We start from the raw sequence: 25,222 nt of genomic DNA on the forward strand, positions 1-25,222 counted from the left end.
GTAAAGCCATGGGTGTACATGCACTGTAGAAAGAAAAATTATGTCTATCTTGTGTGGACATGTGAGACTTACATGAGAAAGTACATTAACCTGATACAAAGGGGAGTAAGACAGGATAATACAGGAAGTTGTTGGAACGATACAGTTCGTGTGCTCCAGATTTAATTTGCCTGTTGCATCACAAATTTCAAGATAGTTTCAGTTATCCTCTGAGAGACATAACGTTTTTTGTGCATGTGCCTACATGATGTGTTGCTAATTATGTCATTACGTGTTTGTTTTTTTCACTGAAGAAAAAAAAATCAAGAAAATGAGAATATTCTTCTAGCACTTTAATTAATTGTTATTTCCAGGAAGCTAGGGTCAGGCAGGTGATAAATGATGAGTAGACAACTGGTCTCATTTTGTGTTTTCGTAATTGTTGTCTGTTGTATGTCTCCTGTCTGTTTTCCTCTGGTTTGCGTGTTTGAGGACAGGTCTGTCAGGGATGTACAGTACACATATAAAGGGTGAATGACGTCAGCAGCGGGTCCACTCAGTAGAAAGACGTCCTCTCCTCCTCCCAGCCCTGCTGCTCCTGCTCCTGCTGCTGGACCTTGTGCAGCTCAGGTAAGATCCACTCTGCAGCGCTCACATTTTCATGCACTCAGAACACTTTGTCTGTTATCTCTAACTTATCAGTTGTTTCATATATCGTTGTAGGTGCTTTCAAAGTTACTGATCCATCGCCGCCACTTGTCTCAGAAGGACGCCTTTTCCATCGTGTTGCTCTTTTCGGGACTAACACAATGGGGAGATTAGATGCGCTTCGGCAGTTTAATTTGCTCAAATGGCTCAGAGAGGAGAGACAGTCGAGGAAGCTGATACTCTTTATTGTTTTCGTCGCCCTGCTTCTGGATAACATGCTGCTTACTGTAGTTGGTAAGTGCGCTCCTGCTCTTCTCACCTCCCGCATCTCTGTTGAGTTTCTTTCTGCCTCTCTTCACGCAACAGGTAGTCAAGTCTGTTCAAACATACTCTGTTGTCTGGACCAGTCTGAATGAGGCTCATCAGATCGCAGCTTGTCTGTTAATAACTGTCTCAACGGTACTAAAATCTGCTTATCACATTGACTAGCCAATTGACCCTTATTTGTCATCCATAATATGTAGGTATGAAATATACGGCGCCAGTAGCCGGACTGACAAATCACAGACGATCTGAGGATGAATTAGCATGTGTTTATTTATTTATTTAGACCTTAATGTAATATCCTATAATTAAAGAGCCCTTAATGTGGCCTATAGTCTTTCTAAACAAACTGCCACATCCCTATTTATGATAACATAAATGTGTCCCATAGTCATGGTTATTCTGCTATTTTTTTTTCCAAAAATCTTTGTTTGTCAGTCAGCATCCCAGGTCATTTCCAAAGCAATAAATGTTAAATCATACAAGCACTGATGAGCTCTGTCAGCATGTTTGGTTAATTATTAGGTCTCCGTTAAAAACACACAAACTTTAATCTATATAAGGTTGTCAAAGATTTTAAGGAGTAGTCATTTGAAACACATGGCAGTCCATTAATGTGTGGTGTTGATGTTGAGATATTGAGAAAATATTTTCAGATGCAGTTATATAATATTTAAAGAGAAGGTAGAAGCTTCACATTTGGTTTTCAGCTTTCTGAGGTTGCCTCACATTTTTAGGACATTGTCGTGCATTATCTTCTGTATTTGTAGATGTGAGTGTTTTGTTCATTGGGTGAATGTTCCTCTTCAAATATTATAATGCTTCAGTATGTTGAAAAATACTACCAATCACATTTAATTTATATGTCCTTACAGCAATGTCACTGTCGAAATTAACACAATTTTAAGATTAACAAATAACCATCTACATTTTATGAGTGAAAAAGAATATAATGACCTAGACTAGCGTTGACACGCACCTCCGTCTGTTTATAATTGTCTGGCAGTCAGAAATTGACTCTTGCTCCTTGAGACAACCATTTTCATCCATTTTACAAGTTTTAAAGCAAGGTGATTGAAATAAGCCATGAAAGCAGGTTGCTCTATGAATAGGATGTACACTTGACTCTGAGAGTGCAAAATGAGATAGAAAAATGATAAGCAAATTATTGAGATAATGAGGAGAAGAACAAAAAGCTTTTTGCTATCTCCATTAGCATTTTAACTTACGTCTATGTTCAAAGACATCTATTTTTCTTTTTGTTTATTTTTCTTTCTTTTTTCTTTATGCTACTAAGTGCTGAATTACTTTTGGTTTTCAGTGATGTGTGTCAATCCATAAACCTTGTTTTTTTTTAAGCTGTCCATCTTTAGTATTGTGAATTACCCCTGAAGAAGCACACTTTTTCTCTTCTGAACTAGACCTCGATTAGCATCATGTCAGTGAGCATCAGTCAGTGGTCATGTCATATTTTATTACATCAGTCCTCTCTTGCCCGCTTATGCCCGCCAGTTCCCATCATTCCCAGCTACCTATACAACCTGGATGAGTCAACAGATGTGGCGTTGAAGAACAGCACCCTGTCACAACAGGAACCTCCCGGATCCTTCCACAGCATTGTGTCCTTATATGACAACTCTGTCAGGTTGTCAGGCTCCAACACCACAGCCAGGTCTACCGAACCGGTCCCTCCAACCCCTGCAGGTGTAGAGAAACCACAGAACTCCTCTGACTGCCCACAGTCCAGCAGCAGGCTGCTCAATGAGAACGTCAAAGTGGGAATGCTGTTTGCTTCCAAGGCCACTGTGCAACTGATTACTAACCCCTTCATTGGCCCACTTACAAACAGGTAGGTCATTGCTTTATTATTGTTTCTATGTAGAGACATTTATACATTATTTGACTGGTTAGCTGGGATTTGGCCAGTTAATAAGCTTTAGAGTCAACCTGGAATATGTCTGTTGTTGGTGCCTGAGAATATGTGTCACACAATAATAAACAAGACAAATGATACCCTGTGTTGATGCCACACAATAAACCAAAAACCAATCCCATGTTTGGGATTCTTATCCTAAAACACAAAGTACTCATCTTCTATAACCACTTGTCCTCTAGAGGGTGGTACTGTTTATTGTTGATCCAAATTCAGTTCATGTTTTAATGTATTCAATAAACTGATTATATTGTAAATGGATGCAGTTTAAGGATTTTGATGGAGAGTTGATGTTCAGCTCCCAGGTGCTGGGTGGTGATGGTTCCCAGGAAGCTGAAGGGCTCCATAGTCCCATGTTTTTCCTGAAGTTCATGACCATCTCTCTTTGCTGCGTTCAGCTCTTTGTTGTTCATGACCAATCTTCTGCTTGTAAATAGACGTATCCCCATCAGACATTAGTCCACAGAGAACAGGGTAATGATTCAGTAGTAAGTCTTGTGGTCCTTAATTTTTAGGGATGGAAACAATAGTCAACACAGGATGACATTTGGTGACTCCAGTGAGGTGTAGAAAATAACAACTTTCTTTTTAGAGGGCACATCAGAAAACTGGTGTAACTTATATGCTATTCACTTGCAGAATTATTTTGTAGAAAATATATAAGTATATTTCCAGCACTAGAGTGATCTTTCAGACCAGACCAAGACACATCTACTCAATCTGGCTCATTCCACAATTAGAACCTTTTACCCCAGGGACTACACAGTGTTTAGACATGACACAGGAACTTTAGTGGTTAGCTCAATACACTTTGAAAAACTGCACTAAGTGTCTCAGTTGTGATACAACTCGGTGTGCATTTGATGACAAGCATTAAAGAGAAACAGTTTTCGGAGGGATCAATACTGAATAACATTGAGGGTTAAGTCTAGGGGAACATCCAATGAGACACTGACGTGGTTTCAACTGTGTAATGTCGTATTAGCTACAACATATAGTCTCTAATCCTGCTGAATTAAGCAGAGCAGAGTTCCTGATTATGTGTTTGCATGTGTGTGCATGTGCATTTGTCTGTTACTGCATCAATAGCTGCATAGTGAATGAGTCACTCATATTCATCCAGCATATGGCATGAAAGTGTGGTAGGCTGTGACACTTAAACTCTATTAAAAGGAAAACTCTCTTGATCACCAGGCAGTACTACTGAGTGGACCCAAGCCAGACAGTGACAATAACAATTTGTCGTTTAAAGAGATCATTTTGACTTTGTTGTTTAGATTTTACAGCCTTTTGGTTTAATTTTGTTTTTTCGCCCAGGGGTTTGCCAGTTTCTAAGTACTGGTTGTACTTCATATGAGTTGGTCGAGACCAAAACAGAGATAACAGGTTAGCGAAGTGTACCGGTACATTCTTTTAATAGGAGGAAGAAAAGAAGGAAGGGAGTTATAGAATCAGGAAGAGATTACTGGTTCTGAGTCACCTTCCCTCCTGACAGAGGACAATACAAGGCAAGTCAAGCATGTCAGGTTTCTACGTGGGAATACAATAGCTCTGATGATGTTGTGATGTGCATGGCAGCTCTTGGGCTTTTAATTCTCCTCCTGAGTTTCAGTTAAAATGCCAGACTAACAATTGTGGTGAGAATGTGTCTTGCAAATGCAAAAGATCTACAAATTCTCTTTGTACTTTGCGTTACTTGCCACTTGTTTTCTGTGGAGTCTAAGTTTATCAGTATCTGCTTAAAGGTGACTTTTTTTATTTTATTCCTAGTTGTACTGCTTGATGCTTTGGCTGCTCATACACTCACAAGTTGGAGACAATCTACATCCACATTCGTCTTGGCTCAGCGGTGTGTCCAACTTGACAACAACTCCCTCTGTAGCCACGGCATTTTCCATTGAAATAGTCATAATTTTTGCTCTCTGATTTAGATGCTGAAATTCATTCCTGATTTAAGTAAAACCTTTAATGGAAATGTAGTATGTATGCATATTTATGTAGACATCTCAGGCTAACTAGAAGAACTATATTGTATAAATTTAACGTTATTCTCTGTGTCCCCTTAGAATAGGGTACCAACTACCCATATTCGCTGGTTTCTGTATTATGTTCCTCTCTACAATCAGTAAGTTCCTTGCAACCATACCTTTATTGTCAAAACCAGCAAATACGTAAACCATGTCTGATGGTTCTTTGTTTGTAATTTTGCTGTTCTCACTGTTGTGAAGTGTTCGCCTTCTCATCGAGCTACACTCTGCTGTTTCTGGCCAGATCGCTTCAAGGTGTGGGGTCTTCGTGCTCATCTGTGGCTGGTATAGTCTCCTTTTCTCTATTTCCCAGTCTGCCTATTCACTAACCGAGTGTATTTGAATACATTAACATTAATTAGACAGACATTAAAGAGTATTGGTCCACAAATTTAAATTAGTGTGGCATTGTTTTTTTGTTGTAGCCCAAATTTTGCCAGGGGTAAAGACAACTGTTGTCTAAAGAGTTTTCAGGCACTAATCTGAAATCTAAACACCTGTAGAGTGACTAGTCTGAAATTCACTAAATTAAATACTAAGCCTTATTGGCTTGTTTTTTTTGTTTTTTTGTTTTTTTTGTTTGTTTGTTTTTTGTTTTTTTAAGTGCAGTTTAAACTTGTAGATCAGCAAGCAGCATGCGTTTTTCAAAACTCACCAGTACTGAATTATAGTCTGTCTCAAATTAATTAGCTTGGCAAAAAGTAAATATTTAAATGAGTTTGTTAAATGTTCATTGAGAAAAATAAACAGTAAGGTCCCAGGTGCTTGTTACTTTTCCATGCAAACCACATAATATCACACATTGCTGAAAATGCTATTACATTTTTATCTACATGTTAACTTTTCTTTGTGTTCAGCTACATTGTGTTATACAGACTGATGTTTTTGTCCTTTAACTTCCATGTACTATATATCTATGCTCACAGTATATATGGTGTCATAGCACATAACTGATTGTTGCTTCTGTTTTTATGCCTTCTAGAGTCTGTTGTTGATTGTTAAGATGCAGTATGTGGCAATGGCAACACACCTGACAACTAGAATTAGACTGGTGACATATTGGAACTCAACGCATTATATAAGCACACTCAGCATTATAAAGTGATAGCAATACATCAGGCTTATAAATAACAATTGCTTTTGTTAGTATATTTGTTGGACCGTCATTGACCCACTACCTCTAAAAAGCAAGAACACAATGGATGGATATGGAAAATGCATGGATGGAGTTCCTATCAAGCTCTCATATTTAATTCTGAAAAATAGATGATGCAAATTATAAATAGCCTTTATGGTAACTCTGTGGGTGTATGCAATTTCACTGAAGTCCTTGCCTATTTGTCTTTATAACTGTGTGTTGTCAGGGATGGGAATGCTTGCAAGTGTCTACACAGATGATGAGGAGAGAGGTCACGCCATTGGGATTGCCTTGGGAGGTCTCGCACTGGGAGTGTTAGGTATGAATGCATCTTTATTACAACCTGGCTTAAGATACTTGTGTAACCGAATTTCAAATGTCTTTGGACAGTGGGAGGAAGTCGGTATACTCGGAGAGAACCCCAGCAGGCACAGGGAGAACATACAAACTCCACATAAAAAGGCCCCAGTCGGCCATGACATATGTCATATGAACAATTATTCTTTTGACGCAAGTGTAATTTTATCTACAAAAAAAGCCACCAATAATACAGCTTTTGTAACATTTATCCAAAAAAATATTCTGACACACTTGATGAAACTGAGCTGTCATGGATGAAACATTGCAGAAGCTGCAGTGATTACAAAGTTGGTCTCTCCACTGCTGTCCATACTGACCATCCAGCATGTCCTCCACAGTTGGACCACCATTTGGCAGCGTGATGTATGAATTTGTTGGGAAGACTGCTCCTTTCCTTATTCTGGCTTTCTTGGCTGTATTTGATGGAGGTACATTTTTTCCTTGCTAACAAGAATACACTTAGCAAAAACTTAGCAAACATCCTTACTTATACATCAAAGTTTATATTAACTATGTGTGCATGTGCATGCGTGTGTCTTCACAGCTCTACAGCTTTTTGTTCTTCAGCCCACTAAGGTAGAACCAGAGGTGAGTTTGCCTTGATTATTTATTTCCTCACTTCATCAAGATGACCTTTAAAGCAGCAGAACATTTTAAAGACTATTTTTCTTAATAAGATAGCAAATACAGGAAAGGAAGAGCAATAGAGAAGGGGGAAGACATAAATACAGTGGTGTGAAAAAGTGCTGGCTCCCTTCCTGATTCTTATTTTTTGCATGTGTGTCACACCTAAATGTTTCAGATCATCGAACAAATTTAGATGCAAGACAAAGATAACACAAGTGAACACAAAATTCAGTTTTTAAATGAAGGTTTTTGTCATTAAGGGAACAACATCCAAGCCTACATGGCCCTGTGTGAAATAGCGTTTGCCCTCCTGCTTTATCACATCTGGGTTCAATTTCTCTAGACACACCCAGGTCTGATTACTGCCACACCTGATTTCAATCAAGACATCACTTAATTAAATAAACTTAAGGTACTCAAAAACTAGACATCATGCTGAGATCCTAAGAAATTCAGGAACCAATAAGAAAGAAAGTAATAAAGATCTGTCAGTCTGGAACAGTTTATAAAGCCATTTCTAAAAAATTGAACCACAGTGAGAGCCATTATTGACGGATGGAGTGGTGAGACTTTTGGGAAAATACTCTGTGGACTGACAAAACAAAAGTTGGACTTTTTGAAAGAACATCATACCTAATCTGGTGGTGGTAGTGTGGTGGTCTGGGGCTGTTTTGCTGCTTCAGGACCTGGAAGACTTGCTGTGATAAATGGAACCATGAATTATGTTGTCTACAAACAATCCTGAAGGAGAATGTCCGGCCATCTGTTCATGACCTCAAGCTGAAGTGAACTTGGGTTCTGCAGCAAGACAATGATCCCAAACACACCAGAAAGCCCCCCTCTGAATGGCTGAAGGAAAAACAAAATGAAGACTATGGAGAGGCCTAGTCAAAGTCCTGACCTGGATCCTATTGAGATGCTGTGGCATGACCTTAAAAAGGCAGTTCATTCTGGAAAAATCTCCAAACTGGCAATTCTGCAGATTAGTGGACCAAATTCCTCCCACAGTGCTTTAAAAGCCTCATAGCAAGTTATCGCAAATGCTTGATTGCAGTTGTTGCTGATAAGGGAGGCCCAACCAGTTATATGGTTTAGGGGGCAATCACTTTTTCACACAAAGTCGTGTAGGTTTGGATTTTTTCCCTTAATCATGAACACCTTCGTTAAAAAACTGAATTTTGTGTTTACTTGTGTTATCTTTGTCTTATATTTAAGTTTGTTTGATCATCTGAAACACTTAAGTGTGACAAACACTCCAAAAAATAAGAAATTAGGAAGGGAGCCAGCACTTTTTCACACCACTGTAGTAGGAAGACATGGTGAATATTAGGTGAGCTGCTATTACTATATTTGTGTAGCACCTTTAACTTGACTCTATTGCAAGTTTAGATACTCTGCTAAACAATCAAGAACATCAAGGTCAGTTAAACATTCACTGAGTCTGGCAGTTTATTTTAAGTCACAGTTACTGTGCACACAAAATCCTAATTATAGTGACAAAACAGTATGTAGCTCATCCAAACAACTTTCGATCAATGTGAGGTTACTTTGGTGGATGTGGGGTTGTTTGTGCTGATCATCATCATTAAAGGCTACCAAAAGCAATGGAAAAATAGGACAAAATCTTACCACTGCCTAAACACATATTTTATTTCTTAAGTAAAAGTGTTCCATTTCACATCATTAGTGCCCTATGGACATGTTTGATAAAATATGCTTATGAAAAAGTAAGCATGTTTCCTTTTTTTTCTTTATTGTAATAGACTGAAAATGCAGCCCATATGGTCAACATGTATTAACTGAAAGGGATTTTAAAGCAGAAGTGTGCAGAAGTCTTTTTCACTCACTTGACATTTTTCCTTTATGAAAAGTAAAAACATTTCCAGAAGTCTGTACATTTATTGAAAGTAAAAAGCCCCAAATGTGGTAGTTGCTATCATACCCAGATTTTTGTTAAAGTTAGTTTATTTTTAATGTTTCAACAAATGCTTCACTAAATGTTTAACAAAATAAATGAATGATCCCTTCAGAAAAGAAAGAATGATCTTTCGCTTTTTTTCACGATGGCATGGGATCTCAGGGGAGAACCGAACAGAGCTGCTAATAGAAGTAAAGCCATCAAGATAATCTGTATCTGGTTATTAGTAGATTTTTTCACATTTGGAGATTTGCACCAAGGCACAATAGTCTCTTCAGGTGATGAAGAAGCTGCGCTGGGCCAAGCATGTTTCTACTTGTTTAAGCAATCTCAAATGTAATGAGCCTCAGTTATTATGATAAATGACATGCCATTGTTATGGATACAGGCAGAATGTAACATTTATTTTGCGTTAATCATTTATTTACAGAGACGTCATATTGTATTGCGCTGTGAGAAGATACTGATCTTAATAGGAATGTTGGCAATGTGTACAAACATTACAATAGTAGGCTCGAAAAAAAAAAAGACATTTTGCATTCATCTCGAATGTTTTTATTGTGCCTACATTCTTCACAGAGTCAGAAGGGGACCCCACTGTTGACGCTAATGAAGGATCCATACATTCTAATTGCAGCTGGTAAGAACCGGCACAATAGGTGTGAGGAAACCTTACAACAGCCCAGTCCTGAGGAGCATCTGTGTGAGATTGTCTTGTTAATGGTGGCGGGGAAAGAGCAGGGGGAAAAATGACTCAGATTTTGTTTTTGGTCTTTTGGACATGTCAGCCAAACAGATAGTCAGCAATTGATTTGCTGGTTACAGAGTAGGAACATGAATTCAAATTATATTGTGAAGTGAGAGCTGCATGTTAAGGAGGTTTGGAGGCTGGGTAGTAACACATGAGGAGCAAGGAACAAAAACAGACTATAATTGACACTGCATCCACTTACCTTCAATCTTCATTCCCAGGTGCCATTTGCTTTGGAAATATGGCTATTGCCATGATGGAGCCAACGCTGCCAATCTGGATGATGGAGACAATGTGTGCCAGGAAATGGCAGCTAGGTATTTATAAAGCTCTGTTCTGTCCACAAACAATGCAGAGTTCACCAACATACGTTGCCACAGAACCTTAAAAACGATAGGGATGATAAGGACCCACGTAATGGATGATTCATATTAAAGGTCTAATTAAATCAGCTTTATTTGCCATGAATGTGTGTACAAATATGCAAGGAATGTGTTGCCTGCATTTAACTGAGCACACTTGAATCAGTGGGCAGCTAGGCACCCAGAGGGCTGTTTGTACACACTGTAAAAAAGCAATAACGTCTTAAAAAATATATCAGTGAGGTGCTATCTTTACTCATAATTGTGATGCGATAGTAAGTCACAACAAAAAGATACATTTTATCGTCCTTCATTTGCGCAAATGCAATGTGTTTCTGTCCAAGTATGATACTGACAAAGGAAGTGAAAAGCAGCTGGCGTTTCAAAGAAGACAATGATACAAAGTGGACAGAAGGGATCTGAAGGGATCTGCAAGGAGAAACAGAAAGGAACGCTACTAATACTTGCTATGTTGACATTTCAAGAAGGCCCTTACAGGGGTGAACATCATCATCAAAATTCTGTATAGGTTTTCTACATGTTTTTGTTTTATCTACATAATATACATACATGTCTTACATCATACATCATACAAAAGTGTAACTAGTCCATCTTACCAAATACTTTCAATACAGAGACTTCCTGCAGTCTTTGCTGTTATTTGTTTGTGCAGTGAGTTGTGCATTGAGTCTAGGTCAGATAAAAAGAAGGAGAGGGGAACAGGATATTAGGGTGTCACATGCTGGCAGGTGGAAGGCACAAATATTCATTACAGACAATGGAAGATGTACAGCAGCTCTGTGATGAGCTACTGATAGAGATCTGCTAATCTTGGAAATCCTGCCCACACCTTCAGCTTCTCATGTCTCTGTATGTGTGTGTGTCTGTGATCCAGGCGTCGCTTTCCTACCAGCGTCTATCTCCTACCTTATTGGAACCAACATCTTCGGCACGCTGGCACACAAGATGGGGAGGTAGGGAGGGAAATTACACTTATCTATACTCTCTCTCTCCCTCTGTGGATCTGATATCTGTTTCCGCTCCTCTAAATGAGTTTTCAGTCTTTTAGTGCTTGTGAGGCTGGCTTTATTGAAACCTTGGTAAAGGGCACCCGTAATCTCTGCGCATACACATCTTCACTAGAAATAGTTCTTTTGTTGTTGTTGTTTCCATTAACCAACTGTTGTTAGTGCTATCATGAGCTAATCATATTTAATGTTAAAACAGGACTTTCAGAATAGACAGACCTAACCTTTTAATCATTCATCTACCCATCCTTACTACATGAAAAGTTTAATGCATATGCTACATCCCAAAAGCTTGCCAGACTTTTTGAATCTAGATTTTGTATGATGGGTCAACATCTTAAGAGCATGCCCTGATCTGGTCTTTGCCACAAATCACATCAAGAAAGACCACGTTTGCATCTTAGGGAATATTACAGTAGTGGAACACACTTATTTGACCTCTTATACTTGTTATACTGCATGTATAACAACAAAGCACCAAAACCAATACACACTGATCAGGCATAACATTATGACCACCTTGGAGGCCAGTTCAACTTCTTGTGCTGTTCTTCATGAGAGACACAAGGAGTATCATTGCTATGGGGTGGGTGTGTCTGGTCTGGTCTAGGTGGCTGGTACATGTCTAAGTAACATCCACACGATGCCAGGTCCAAAAGTTTCCCAGCAGAACACTGAATTGTGATCATATGGCTGATATGGCTGATCTCTGCATATTGCTATTGGGCTAATATCTCCCAGTCACGCATAAAAGTTCTACAATGTTCACATATTCACATACATGTGTAGAAGCACTGTCAACACAATAGGACCACAGCATCACTCAGAATTTACACTTGTTTTCAGTATAGCAGAATCCACATAATTGTGGTTGATTTCCACTACACCGAATAAAACATTCCATGCAAGAATGCCTTTATCAGGATGAGGCTGTATCTGTCATTGAAGTGCATGTGGCATATTAAATAAAGGCACAACCTTATGTTGTTATGATTGACATGGATGTAGTGGTTATTATGCTGCTAATGTTTTGAACAGGCTCAATAAATCAATGTCACTGACTCATTGTTATAACTTATTCTCTCTCCAGTGTAGAGTTTTGCAGGAAGAAATGTCCCATTTTTTCAGGCATGCTAAGTAGCACTAAGTATACTGTCTATTAGGTATAGTATTCAGTCAATAGTTTTAAATATTTAAGTATGTTTATAATATACATATATTGTACAAACTAACCGTGTGCAACTGACTGGAATAAATTTGTGTGTTTTATATTAGGTGACACTGACCACTGACACTGACACTTTTGTCCCTTATAGATGGCTATGTGCTCTAATTGGAATGGTGGTGGTTGGAATCAGCGTAATATGTGTAAGTATTAGGGAGACAGCGACACCATTAGCAAGTATTCAAATGACATAAATGTTGCTGTTCGTAATCACTTGAATTTGTGGTAATATGAATGGGTATAGCCCAGAATACATGAGTCTGTATGCCCTTCCCCGCAGCTACCCAGTCCGGTTCCCAGCCAGGGACTATTTGCTGCATGTCATTCACATGCTCTCTCTTTTTCATTTCCTGTCTTTCAGTATCTCTCACGTATACGGTACTGAGCAAATGTTTTATGCGGGTGTTGGAAAAAGTGCTGTAAACTAAGAAGGCTTTCAAAAATATAAATCAACATCAATATTTAGTGTTACTATCCCTTGCCTTCAAACCAGCATCAATTCTTACTGGTACACTTGCAGGATTGTAGTCAGGTGTATGATCAACCAATTACACCAAAGGTGTGTAGGAGGCTTAAAACTGGGTGAGGGACAGCCAAACTCTGCTACCAAGGTGAGATTGTGGAAGACATGTCATGTCACAGATAAATACACTATGGCAAGACTGAGCACAGCAACAAGACACAATGTAGTTATACTGCATTGGCAAGGTCTCTCCCAGACAAATATTTCAAAGCAGACTGATGTTTCAAAATGTGCTGTACAAGCTCTGCTGAAGAAGCACAAGAAACAGGCAATGTTGAGGATCGTAGACGCAGTGGTCAATCAAGGAAACTTAGTGCGGCAGGTGAAAATGTCTGACCAGAAGTGATCTTCTGGCAAGAGTTGCTGTCAAAAACCTCAGACACAAAAGCAAGGCCAAGAGACTCAATTATACATGAAAACAACCGGCAACAGTGAAGCATGGTGGAGGTTCCTTGCGAGGTTTAGGCTACATCTCTACGAATGGAATTGGAGATTCGGTCAGGATTAATGATGTCCTCAATGCTGAGAAATACAGGCAGATACTTATCTATCATCAATACCATCAGGAGGAGGATGATTGGCCCCAATTTTTTTCTGCAGCAGGACAAAGAGCCCAAACATACAGTCACAGTCATTAAGAACTATCTTCAGCATGAAGAAGATCAAGAAGTCTTGGAAGTGATGGCTTGGCCCCCACAGAGCCCTGATCTGTGTCTGGGATTACATGAAGAGACAGATGGATTTGAGGAAGTCTACATCCACAGAAAATTTGTGGTTAGATTATATAACATAGATTATATTAAACTATTTCCCTGTCTCTTTGGACACACAGTCCCACAATTATATGTATATATTCACATAAAGGCTATATTGAACTGGTATTTCTATAAGATGCACACTGTGAAGGAGCTATATATGGAAGAAATGATGGAATCTGCTTGACAAGATGATCTAGGGCCAGTGGTAACAGTCTTAGAACAGATTCATAGCTCTTCAGTCTGTGCTAGACATGGTCTTTTTTAGTTAATATAAAATATTTCCAGATACACTGTAGATCCTTCATTGGAACATTGAGGGCTTGTACCAGCATCCTTAGGTCATATGTTCAGGAGCTGTCAGAGGATATCAGGTTATTGGAGAAATATTTCCTCAACTCTATCAAACATTTTGCCTAAACCCATTGATTTAGATCTGTCATGGTAATTGGGAGGAAGACAGGACTCTGACACAAAACAGTGTGTAACAGAATATGGTATAATTTGTTTACTTTACTAGCACAAAGGTTCTCTTACCCTTATACTTTACTCTTTTGGGAAAACATTAAATTCTCTTTGGGGAAAAAATAAGAAGAGAAAATCTACAAGACTTGGCAGTCTTTTCTAGATCACTTTTGTCAATTGAAAAGTTGGGACGGTGGCTAGCTTCCTACTCACTCCAAACAGAGAGGCCTCAGCCCACCCAGAACCACCTTAGTGTGAGGCGAGTTCTAGCCACTGCATGATTGTGACCAGGAAGATGTGTAAGATGTGTGCATTATTTTAAACATAATTATCACAACATCTGTTGGATGATGCAATAAATGTGTATTTTGAAGCCCTGTCAGATATAATTTAATAAGAGTACTGAGTGTATAAAAACAGAGAATGATTTAATTACTTTTACTGTTTGTAGGATATAGAAAAAAAAACATCCACATTGCCCACGTTCTCTCCCTCTGGCTGTCATTGCTCTTCAAATCTCTTAACAATTATTCCCTTTCGAAAATCTAAAATCAGCCAGCTCCACTCTCCATGCAACATATTTAATGAAAATTCTATCCTCACATGTAATTCATAGAAGTAAATGGACAAATAATCTGTTCTAGGTCCCATTTGCTGGAGACATCTATGGCCTGATTCTTCCCAACTTTGGTGTTGGTTTTGCCATTGGTAAGTCTGCTACACTCACTCCCTACATTCACATTCACATTCACTTTAACTGTACTGTATGCACATGTACAATGTGTTACTTGTGAGACCATTGTGTGTTACAGGTATGGTGGATTCCTCTATGATGCCTATAATGGGTTACTTGGTAGACCTGCGTCATGTGTCAGTCTATGGAAGTGTGTATGCCATTGCTGATGTGGCTTTCTGCATGGGATTTGCTTTAGGTGAGCAGTAGACACAAATCCTCAGCAAAACTCCAAGGACTCCAAATCACAGGCCAACCAGAATGGATATTCTCACAATTTGTCTTTTCAGATGTATTATCAGAAACCATTACCATACACAAATATGAATTTAACTTTAAGCCATAATAAAGAATTTAGAATTAAACCAAGCCCACTGATAAAGTAAGTAATGAGAACAAATTTCAAATAAAAGACACATCTGTGTCCTTTTTTGTGTGCTACAGTTCCTTGGACTGTTTTACCTACTAGGCCCAATACGACACTATTTTATTTTATAAGACATAGTGCGATTAAGTATGGTTTCCTACAATCTGTATGTTGCATGTATTTGCTATTTGAACTGGCGAAAACGTGGTGGTTACTCCACAGTGGAGAGTGGAGCTAACCGCACGGCTAACTTACAGCAAATTCTAAGAAATTCTCTGAAAGGAGATCACTTCCTATCCCAGTCAACTTATTCCTTTTGGCAATGGCAGCTTCTGTGTATCAAAGTATCAACTCTGTGGTTAGTTAATTAACTATCATCTCAGCTTTATCACCTCTAGCACCCCTAGACTTTTTGCTTTTGGCTATATATTCTCATTGATACCAGACTGCTACTAGGTGATGGCTTCAAGACCACCCCTTTATACTTACACCATTGTTACCAATATATCACCTTATCAGTACTGAATTACAGTGCAAAGGGCTGCCTTCAGTCAAATAAATAACCTAAACCAGTATGTGATCTATTGATCTGTCTTCTCCTGATACAGGTCCATCAATTGGAGGATCTATAGCTGAGAGTATCGGGTTCCCGTGGTTGATGACCATCATTGGAGTAGTGGACATTTTCTTTGCTCCTCTCTGCCTTTTCCTCAGGAATCCACCAGGGCAGGAAGAGAAAATTGTAAGATATATCACAAACATATTCAAGATCAAGCTGTTCCTACATACACTCACAGAACTCTAGACGCTATAAAAGGCACGATCGACACACATAATGCAAAGTTATCATTTTTGGATATTTGTACTCTTAACCTCCCAACACTGTTTCCTGGGTTTCCTTGCCATTCACATATTTTTTTTAATCCAGAAGTTATGAGATTGCAACTAAACATGACTCAGTAACCCAAACAAAAAATATAGTTTCCGCAGATCATGTGACACGCTGCTATTTTATTAAATAATCTGCTTTATAACCTATTGGAAAAATAATAATCCCATATTTGGCTAGTCATAAATTACAGCATCCTGCTTATAATAATGAGCACTGGCAGTCAATGAATGTGTACTGTGTATAATGTTGTTTACCATCCCAATCCCCTGACTATGGTGACTGAGACCCGACAGCAATAATGCTGGTTCAATGACATCATTTTTAATGTTTTTTGTAAATATGTTCTTTGTGCAAAATTAGCCCATGAGAACTAGAGCTCTGTGCCGCGCTCAGCTACTGGTCACAACCCTTTAGACATTTAGTATCTGTTACAGTCCCCTCTATAGCACATCTTCATCTGGTTAGGAACATCTTATTGAAGCAAAATCAAATGTAAGTTTGATGTTTCATGCAGATATTCAGTCTGTGCTGATGGCGCTATGAGCAAACAAGGATACCCAGTGTACATTCTGAAATTTTAGAATGTGCAGCACTTCTTATAGTGCATACTTAATTTTCTCTTTTTGGTTGGCAAAATGGAAAAATCTATTTTTATTTATTTATGAGCTTCAGTTGGACACAGCTATATTTACATAAGATGTATGATATAACACCAGTCACATCATATCATATATTCTAAATAACTTTTTAAAATATGCTCATGTTATACAACATTTAGCCAGATGAGAAAATCAATGAACTAGTTTACCTTCAGTGGACACCAACTGGACTGCATACACATCTCCACCCTGCATGCTTGTGGGTGAATCCTCTCATCCAGCCGTTTCACTCATCTGTGTCGATATCCATTTTTATTTCTCCATGCAGCATCTTCATTCATTCATTCGTTCATTCATTCCCTCTCTATTATAATGATATTTTGTTTGTATTCACTTCATCTTCCCTGCTATTTTCCCTCATCACTATTCGCTTCCTTCACTGAGAGTGTTCCGATCTGTCAGTCCCTGAGTTTGCTTCCACGTCTTGAAATTAAAGAAAACATGGCATCACAGCCATGCTGCTATCGGGTTGCCTCTTCTGGTTTTAAACATGAGTAGAAAAATTCAGATCTGAATCAACAATTTTTCATGCACATTTCTAGTCCAATGTGTCTTAATGAATTGCTGATGTGCTTTTATCCCATTGTTAATTTTTACGTGCATTTAAAGTAAGAGCATTCAATATTATGTAAGGTAGGTCAAAAGTGATTTCTCTACAGTCAGCTAATTTTGATTATTTTGATATATTAATGTTAATATTCTTGGATGTGCCTGACAATAAATATCTTATCAAATGGCAGAATTTATTGAAATAACAAGAGCTTGTCAGTTAGATTCAGATGAGAAGTGACACAGGTGAAACGAAAAAGGGCAGATCAGCTAACCAATACAGTTATCAAAATTAACAGTGACAGGCAGAGTGCATGAAATAAGGAAAAAAACTAAACAAATCCCAAAACAGTGTCAGAGAAACATCGTGTATGCTGTAAATCTACACTTCATAAGTGTGGTGTGCAGTAATAAATCAGAATCAGAATATTGCCAATCTGATTTTTTCAGGTGGCCACAGCTGCCTGCAGGCTGCATAAAGGTTCCCTTAGAATTGAAAAATTATTTTCCAGAAATTGAAGATGGAAGGTTTCATAGGAATGAGTGCGGTTCCATATTGACACAGATAATCCAAAGCAAGAGAAAGACAATTAAAATAGTAGATGCCCCCTCCTCTAACTCGCTTGTGTTTCAAACTTGTGTTTGAGTTTTCACATCCTACATATGATGCTTTAATAGCACAAAACAATTGCATGTAGTAGAACATTTAAAACGAGGACTGTATCTTACTCTCTGCTTAGACAAAGAACACTAATGTGTGGCACAAACAACACCTTTTAACAATTGTCCTTTCAGGCAATTCTGATGGACACCAACTGTTCAATGAAGACGAGGTCCTACTCCACACAAGGGACATACTACCAAGGTGAAGACATGGATCCAGAATATGATGATTATGATTAACAGGACAGCAGCCATGCAGGTTAACCATTCAGAGGATCTATTTTGTTGTACAAAAAAAAAGAAGGAACACAAAAGAAAAAGAAAACCGCAATGAAATAAAACAGCCAAGATATTTCCGTGTGAATGTCCTGCATTCAGTCTTCACTGTTCAGTGTACTCTTAGCAGTTGTACTGGAGCAAACCAAAGTTGTTCTTCATATGTGTTTGCAAGTGCATTGTGTGAGAGATATTTTTAGCCAACAGCCTTATTCAGTAGAGAGATGTGTTAACAAGCACTTTTTAGACAGTAGGAGGGTGCTGAGCAACAGATGCATTGCTAGTTTATTTTGAAGATCTGTCTCGATTCATGTGCTGGCCATTAAGTTTTATCTACTGTATGTCAATGATCTTGTCCCGAGTATAATTATCAGAATTTCATGTGCAAGTTGGTATTATAATGGGTAATTGTGTGGTATGTCAAGAATTTGGTGTTTGTTAAGGAAGATTTGTGAGACTGTTTGCATTGAAAAAGTACACATCAAGGGCTTCCCCAGTTCAACCACTCTGGTGGAAGTGTGGGAAGTCAACACTGCTTTGAGCTGCTTAACAAGGAATGAGGAATGTATTCCAAAACAGATCACATATATGCTCACTAGAACAGAGGCCACAGAGATATGAAACATTTCCCATACTGTTGTTTAGAGACAGATAAAGAAACCCAATGTCCTGTTTCCAGAAATAGTATCAAATTGCTCACATTGACACAGTTTATTATAACAGCATGAACTCAGTATATCACATGTTTGGAAGTGGGTGATTCAAATAAACAGATTTCTTTTTTTCATGCACTCAATAATTTCATTTTTTTCTGCAAGCCTCTTTGCTAGCAATGAGAGTATTTCCGCTTTTATATAACAATACACCACTTCCTAAACAGCATTACGTTTGGAGGCTGTCTGCAGGTTTGTGTATTTTCTGGAGCAGTTTAGAGCATATTGTTAGCTAGTGTGTTAACTACTTGTGCGATGGACACTTCTTCGTTTCCTCAGAAGCCAGAACTGTCTTTGCAGTTTGCCACTCAATAGTGACACAAACTTACTGTATGTGTCAATTCACAAAAAAAAGTCCTACTGTGAGGATCCAGTGGTTGCTGTAAATTAAAATGATCTGATCCTTCTTTAACATACTACACTCTGACATGCCAGAGAACTGTTGTTCCTCAGCTATCTATACATTAAAAGTCTTTGTGTGGAACATACTTCAAGGTTTGAGCTCACAAAGATCATTACAACCGAGAGTCTGTGAAGGTCCTCTGAGTTTCTGTTGGGCTACACCCACAGATTCCCGACCCGTCCCTTCAAAGTGAAGAAGCTATTCGGATGAGTGGTGAAACGTTTTCTCAGAAAAAAACTCTACAAGTCCAGCTGCCTTTCTTAAACGCTTTTTGGATACCACAACAGAGTTCTGCCCCGTATAATTCAGTATAAAATATACATTTACATTCTTTGACAAACTATACCTACATACAAAGTTGTTTACAACAGACCTGTTGCATTTTCCCATGCCAGAAAAAAGTGCAAATGTTATTCATAATGTGGTCTGTTTAGGTGAACAAGTCCAACCAGGCTCACTGGAATGACACAGTGTTAACACAGAGGGTGGTGAGCCACGTGGAACCATGGGCCTGTGTCCATTTTCTGTGAGAAACATTCAGTAAAAATAGGTCAAAACTCTAACCACACTAGTAGTTGTATAAATGTGAATGTTGAAGAGGGACATGTCATGCATATTTTTTATCCTACAACAGGATGACATTCTTCTCCTGCACTGATTTGTATTGTTACTCAAAATAGCAGCAGCGGAGGAAGCAGCAGTGTTCTCATTGACATCTGTATTAGTAGCCAGGGGCGGCTGAATGGGGGAGGTGTTGCTGTCTCCTGATGAGCTTGCCACTTTCTGTGTGTTCTTCCCCTGGGCCATCATTAATGTTATTACTTACGCCTGTGCTTCCTTTGCTATGACAAATCAAAATGTCTGCTGCTGAGAAGGTCAGGTGACACCTGTGACAAGTGATTTGTTCTGTGTTTCTCTCTCAGTATTCACCAATCAGGCATAAAATAATGACCACCTGTATAATATTGTGTAGGCCCCCCTTGTGTCTCCAACAGTTCTGACTCATTTGGGAATGAACACAGGCACTCTGAGGACATAGGTGCTGGGAGACTTTGGGTCATACAGGTTGAGTTGGGGGCCCTCTGCGGGGCGCACTTGCACGTTCTGCAGATGCTCAATCCATTTGGGATCTTAAAAAATGAGAGATGCTCTTCACGTTGAACCATGGTTATGTTTTTCGAGCTGTTCCTCAGCAGTTTTTGTTCAAGCTGCGTTGCTCTGCTGGATGTGGCTGCTGCCGTCAGAGACGGTTGTTGCCATGAGGTGGTCATGCAACAGCATTTAAGTGTGTTGTATGTGTCTAAATATATCTATGTGACTGCTCAGCAGAAGAGCATTCTAATGAGAGGACCAACATTATTCACTTCACCTGTCAGTGGTCTTAATGTTCTGTGCTGATCAGTACACAGTCCACATTCATACTGGGTTCTACTTGTAGGAATTAAAGGAAAAGTTTGACATAGTAGAATATACATTTACTTGTCCTTTGCTAGAAGTTAGAAAAGAAGATCTATAGTTTTTACATATAGATAGTTTCCAAACTGTTCCTTGAAGGAATATTTTGCATGACATGACAAATTACTTCTTTAAAATTTGCTTTAACACAGACAAATAATAGGATTAATACACAGCATAATATGACAATACTGAATCTTAAAATACATTTTATAAGGTCATCACAGACAATCAAAACCCTGCACAATAGTAATCACATTGCATTCTGTTTGTCAGAATCTTTCAAAACTGACCAGAGATTTCACTAAATGTTTGCTAAAAGGCCCTCCTTACTGATCATTTTTAAACCACCTGTTGTCATTTGTTCTCAGAGGCCAAGGCCAAATGTGATCATTTATTTTTATCTAATTACTAACTCTTAGAGAGTGGACTTAGAAAAATGACTGACAACTCTTTTCACCAATCATCTTTGCTTCAACCAGTTATCTGTAGACACAGCATAAAAGAGTTGCCTTAAATCTGTATATATTTTCCAAAAATCTCCTACAACTATTTAGAACAAACTATGTGACATACCATATGATTCTTCACAAATGCCTTAATTACTGTTAATTGTTTGCCCTTTAAAGTAATTTCCCTGTTAATATATTTTACAACAGGCACAATAGTGTAATGTTAACATCTTCTCCAAATGCAGGTCAACAACTCTCAGGTGCCAAAACTGAAAATGACCCCAGTGAAAGGGCCCTGCTTACATTATATGGGTGGGGGAAGCTCAGGCTCAGGCCTCTAATAAGATTATCTGTTACTTGGCCCTATTAGTTTTGTCTTTTACAATTTATATTTCATGTTTGTTTTGTGTATGTCTTGAAAACTGTGTAAATGTATAAGTGATGTCGATCAACGCCATTCAGAACAGGGAAGAGAATCAGCTAATACACAGAGCTCAGTACAATAGTGCACAGCCTGTGTAATAGTAGTTATACATTAGTACTTCCAGTATCACAGAAGCAGTGTTGGGCAAGTTTCTTCCAAAATGTAATACTTGTACTATTTTTAGCCGTAGATGTCATGGTTATATGGTTCACATGTATCCTAGTTCACCACTACAGCGAATAATCCGAACCTTAGGAACGACCCAGCAACAGAAAAGATTTTCTAGTCCCAGATGAGCGAACTCTGAGCTGACGTTCATGTTTTACCGCGGTCTCAGACTTTAACCGAACAAATCAATAATGCATAAATGAGCGAAAATGCTTACTTTTATTGCCCAAGTTATAACAAAGATGCTGTTAACAACAAACCGATCCATTTTGTAGCGTATTTTCCAGCCGTTTCTTGCTCCAGCTCTACCAGTTACAGTGTTGCCATGGAGATGGATACAACGTTGCCACAGACTTGGCAGAGCAATATTTTTAGTGATGAGTCAGCTGTGCTGTGATGCTGATTTGAGCACGTTCTAAATGTCTTATTGACCAATCAGATTGCTGTCTTATTCTTCTGTTGATTTAAAATCATCGTCTTCTTCTTCTCTTTATTTAAGGCTATTGCACCTGTGTTGTTTTTTCGAAACCTCCGCCTGTGAGACAGCTCGGATTGTAACGCATTACTGGACTCAGTAACTGTAATAATATTACCAAAATATAGTTAGTAACGCATTATATTACTCCGTTACTGCCTAAATGTAATATATTACGGAAACGCGTTACCCCCAACACTACACAGAAGTAACTTTACAGTAGGGAGGGCCAGCATTTTGACTCTGTTTCACATTGCAGTGAGGAAGTATTTGGGAATGATCAGCTGTTGAGAAATGACCAAACAACTCCAGAGACAGAGGAAACTTAAAGACATTAGCCAAGAATTATTTTCCAACAGCTGCTTCAAGTCTCATTTCAATCAATTTTGCTTTTCTGCGCTCAGCGTCGTAATCTATTTTTTATTCAGTGCAAGGCTTTGTCACATTCCCATGTCCCTCATTTCCCCTGCATCTCTCCTTGAACAGCAGTAATGTTGTTTGGAGAATCTATGGACTGTGCCCACTTAGGTCAGTGGAACAGACCAATCAAAGCAGACTGAAGTTCTCTGAATGAAGGCACCTTCCCGGGCTGTGTTTAAGCAGGACATGCATAAATAGCCTGGCACAGACAGACTCATTTCTTGTCAGATTTCATTATGGGGTGTGTTTCAAATGATACATAGAAAACAACTGGAATTGGATAGTCCTACAACCAATTAGATGTAGCTGGTTAAATGTTACTCTTCTGTCAATCACCACATGAATGGATTTTTGCCAGAGAATAATCAGTTCCCAACAAAACAACTGCAGACCAACCAGTTGTTCTGGTTTCCAGCCTAGAAACAAACACGACTCTGCAAAGCATTTTATGATTTAAATCTTATTTTAATCAGTTTCATTGAAAGTGGAACTTCCAAGCAAATTAGCAGTAACTACTGCTTCCGCTTAGTAGTAATGGTGATGGATCATTTGGGGAAACTGGGACACTTATCTGCAGGCAGCAGAAAAAAACTATATAATCTGGAGTAATTTATGCCATGAAAAATCATACTAAAAACAAAATGCCTTGGATTGAGAGTCCACTGAGTGGCCAAAAGCTTTGGCAATGAAAGCAGCCATTCTTGGGTCTGACAGTTTTGCCCTTCTGCAATTTGATTGGCTATATACCACATACTGCTATCATCACAGCAAATATTACCACCATGAACAAAGTCGTTATCTTCCACAGCATAGAGAGTCTGTCTTGAAGAAAAACATTTTAGTACACACCAGCCATGGGAAACTATATATATAAAATTATTAATATTAATGATGCAAGAAATTTCATTTTGGGCAGAGGTGGTCAATAACTAGAAGTTGAGAACAAGTACAGCTATGTGCTCAGTTTAACTGTTACCTGTGTTAAGTGGAATTGTGTAGTTTTCTGGTCGTGCATCTGTCTGTGGTTGTTGTTCTACATTTACTGCACAGTACTGTTTACCAAAAGGAGCCATTCCTTAAAATGAGATAATGGGTGTGTTGTAGGGGGTAGAACATTTTCACCGTCAAAACATTTGCAGCCAAAATTCTGTTGGTCCAAATTCTGTTGTATATAAACTGTTTTACATTTTTCAGAAGTGAAGGAAATAGGACACTGTCATGTAGAAGCAGCAACATTGTCTCTCTGTCATTCTTAGTTTGCTATGTAACATTTATACTTTATTCAACAGAATAAAGAAACCAGGAACCAAGGAAAAAGAGAGGCATACAGTTGAGGTCCAAGTTGAAATCAAACCAGAGATGGTATATTGTGAAGTAGTATCCACTGTAACTTCAGCTAGCAGGATGAAGTTTCAATGTCTCATATGCTAACTACAAAAATTCTGCTAAACTATGGTGGATGAATAGAATATTATTTCTGCTTGTGCTACTGCTCTACTTTTCAGAAAATCTGTAAATAAAAAAATACACTACAAATGTACAGTATTTGCCCATAAATTTGTATTTTTTTTAAGATTTCTCTAGTATTCATTGTTTCTAACACGGTGAATGTTCTGTCACACATATTATTTTTTATATTCTTTTGTTTTTCCTTGAAAACCTGCTGTTGGGCAGAGAAAAAACTTCACTGGATTTTAGCATGGCAGCAAAAAAAAAAGAAAAAGAAAAGAAAAGATTATACAACAACCAATTGAGTGATTTCTCTAAAGCGTGACCTACACTGTATATGTCTTTCAGGACATATTGCATGACATGTATTTATTTCTGGAGTTGTTTGTATGGTTTTGTTAATCCAGAATCCATAGCAAACATGTCAGTGAGTAAGTTTTACATGTATGTCATTGGCTGCGTTTTTTGTTTTTTGTTTTTACTTGAAGTAAAACTATATGTCCTAATAAATGTGGGATGCCCAGTTCTGAAAATCAGTTTTCTCCTCAGAAACAAGCAGCAATGACATCAGTTGATTGTCAACAGTTGTTTGTCGGCACCATTACCTTTTGGTATACTGAGCATATAGACAAAATGTTAGTCCAAATGGGGTTTCACAGTATTACCATGACAGTTCAAGGTGAACAGAGGAGTAATATGCATGCATGTTATTCAGTTTGGCTGCAGAAATACACTCACTGGTTGCCGGGGCTGAGCCCTGGAAGACAACAGAATAAGTTGCCATGATGGGGAAATGTGAGAGCAGACACCCTGTAATCAGCTTGTCCATCTCAACACTGGGCTTCAATTACTTTTGCAGATGCTATTACAATGGCTCCTTTTCCTCCTCACTAAGAACCCAGACAGTTATTGTCCTTGCATCAGTTTAGCTGTAAGGAAAATTTACCCAGTTTCACATCATATTTTGTTGCCTTTTGGGGAAAGGATGCCTGACGCACTGTAATCAAATATATTTAAAAAATGTGATTGCAATGACTGAGCGAAGGAGTGATGGCACACAG

At 38.5% G+C, this 25,222-nt stretch overlaps 1 protein-coding gene across 1 annotated transcript; it reads left to right on the forward strand.

Annotated features, from left to right (window-relative positions):
* The first annotated feature begins 377 nt into the window (after window positions 1-377).
* slc18a2 (solute carrier family 18 member 2) lies at window positions 378-24,684 on the forward strand. Its single transcript, XM_047604046.1, has 16 exons — window positions 378-609; window positions 703-921; window positions 2,464-2,800; window positions 4,951-5,009; window positions 5,113-5,196; window positions 6,276-6,368; window positions 6,748-6,837; window positions 6,954-6,997; window positions 9,534-9,594; window positions 9,927-10,022; window positions 10,963-11,041; window positions 12,412-12,463; window positions 14,708-14,771; window positions 14,876-14,995; window positions 15,772-15,905; window positions 18,059-24,684. The coding sequence occupies exons 2-16, from the start codon at window positions 789-791 to the stop codon at window positions 18,164-18,166; spliced, it is 1,554 nt and encodes a 517-aa protein (XP_047460002.1). The 5' UTR covers window positions 378-609; window positions 703-788; the 3' UTR covers window positions 18,167-24,684.
* The last annotated feature ends 538 nt before the right edge of the window (window positions 24,685-25,222 follow it).

The sequence above is a fragment of the Mugil cephalus genome, chromosome 13, assembly GCF_022458985.1.
Source record: "Mugil cephalus isolate CIBA_MC_2020 chromosome 13, CIBA_Mcephalus_1.1, whole genome shotgun sequence".
Lineage (NCBI taxonomy): Eukaryota > Metazoa > Chordata > Actinopteri > Mugiliformes > Mugilidae > Mugil > Mugil cephalus.

Bases quoted from the DNA above. Each gene is read 5' to 3' on its own strand.
- slc18a2 (XM_047604046.1), top strand. From the start codon at position 789: ATGGGGAGATTAGATGCGCTTCGGCAGTTTAATTTGCTCAAATGGCTC. The intron at 11,042-12,411 runs GTAGGGAGGGAA...TGTCCCTTATAG, and splicing joins CTGGCACACAAGATGGGGAG to ATGGCTATGTGCTCTAATTG. The intron at 14,996-15,771 runs GTGAGCAGTAGA...CTCCTGATACAG, and splicing joins CTGCATGGGATTTGCTTTAG to GTCCATCAATTGGAGGATCT.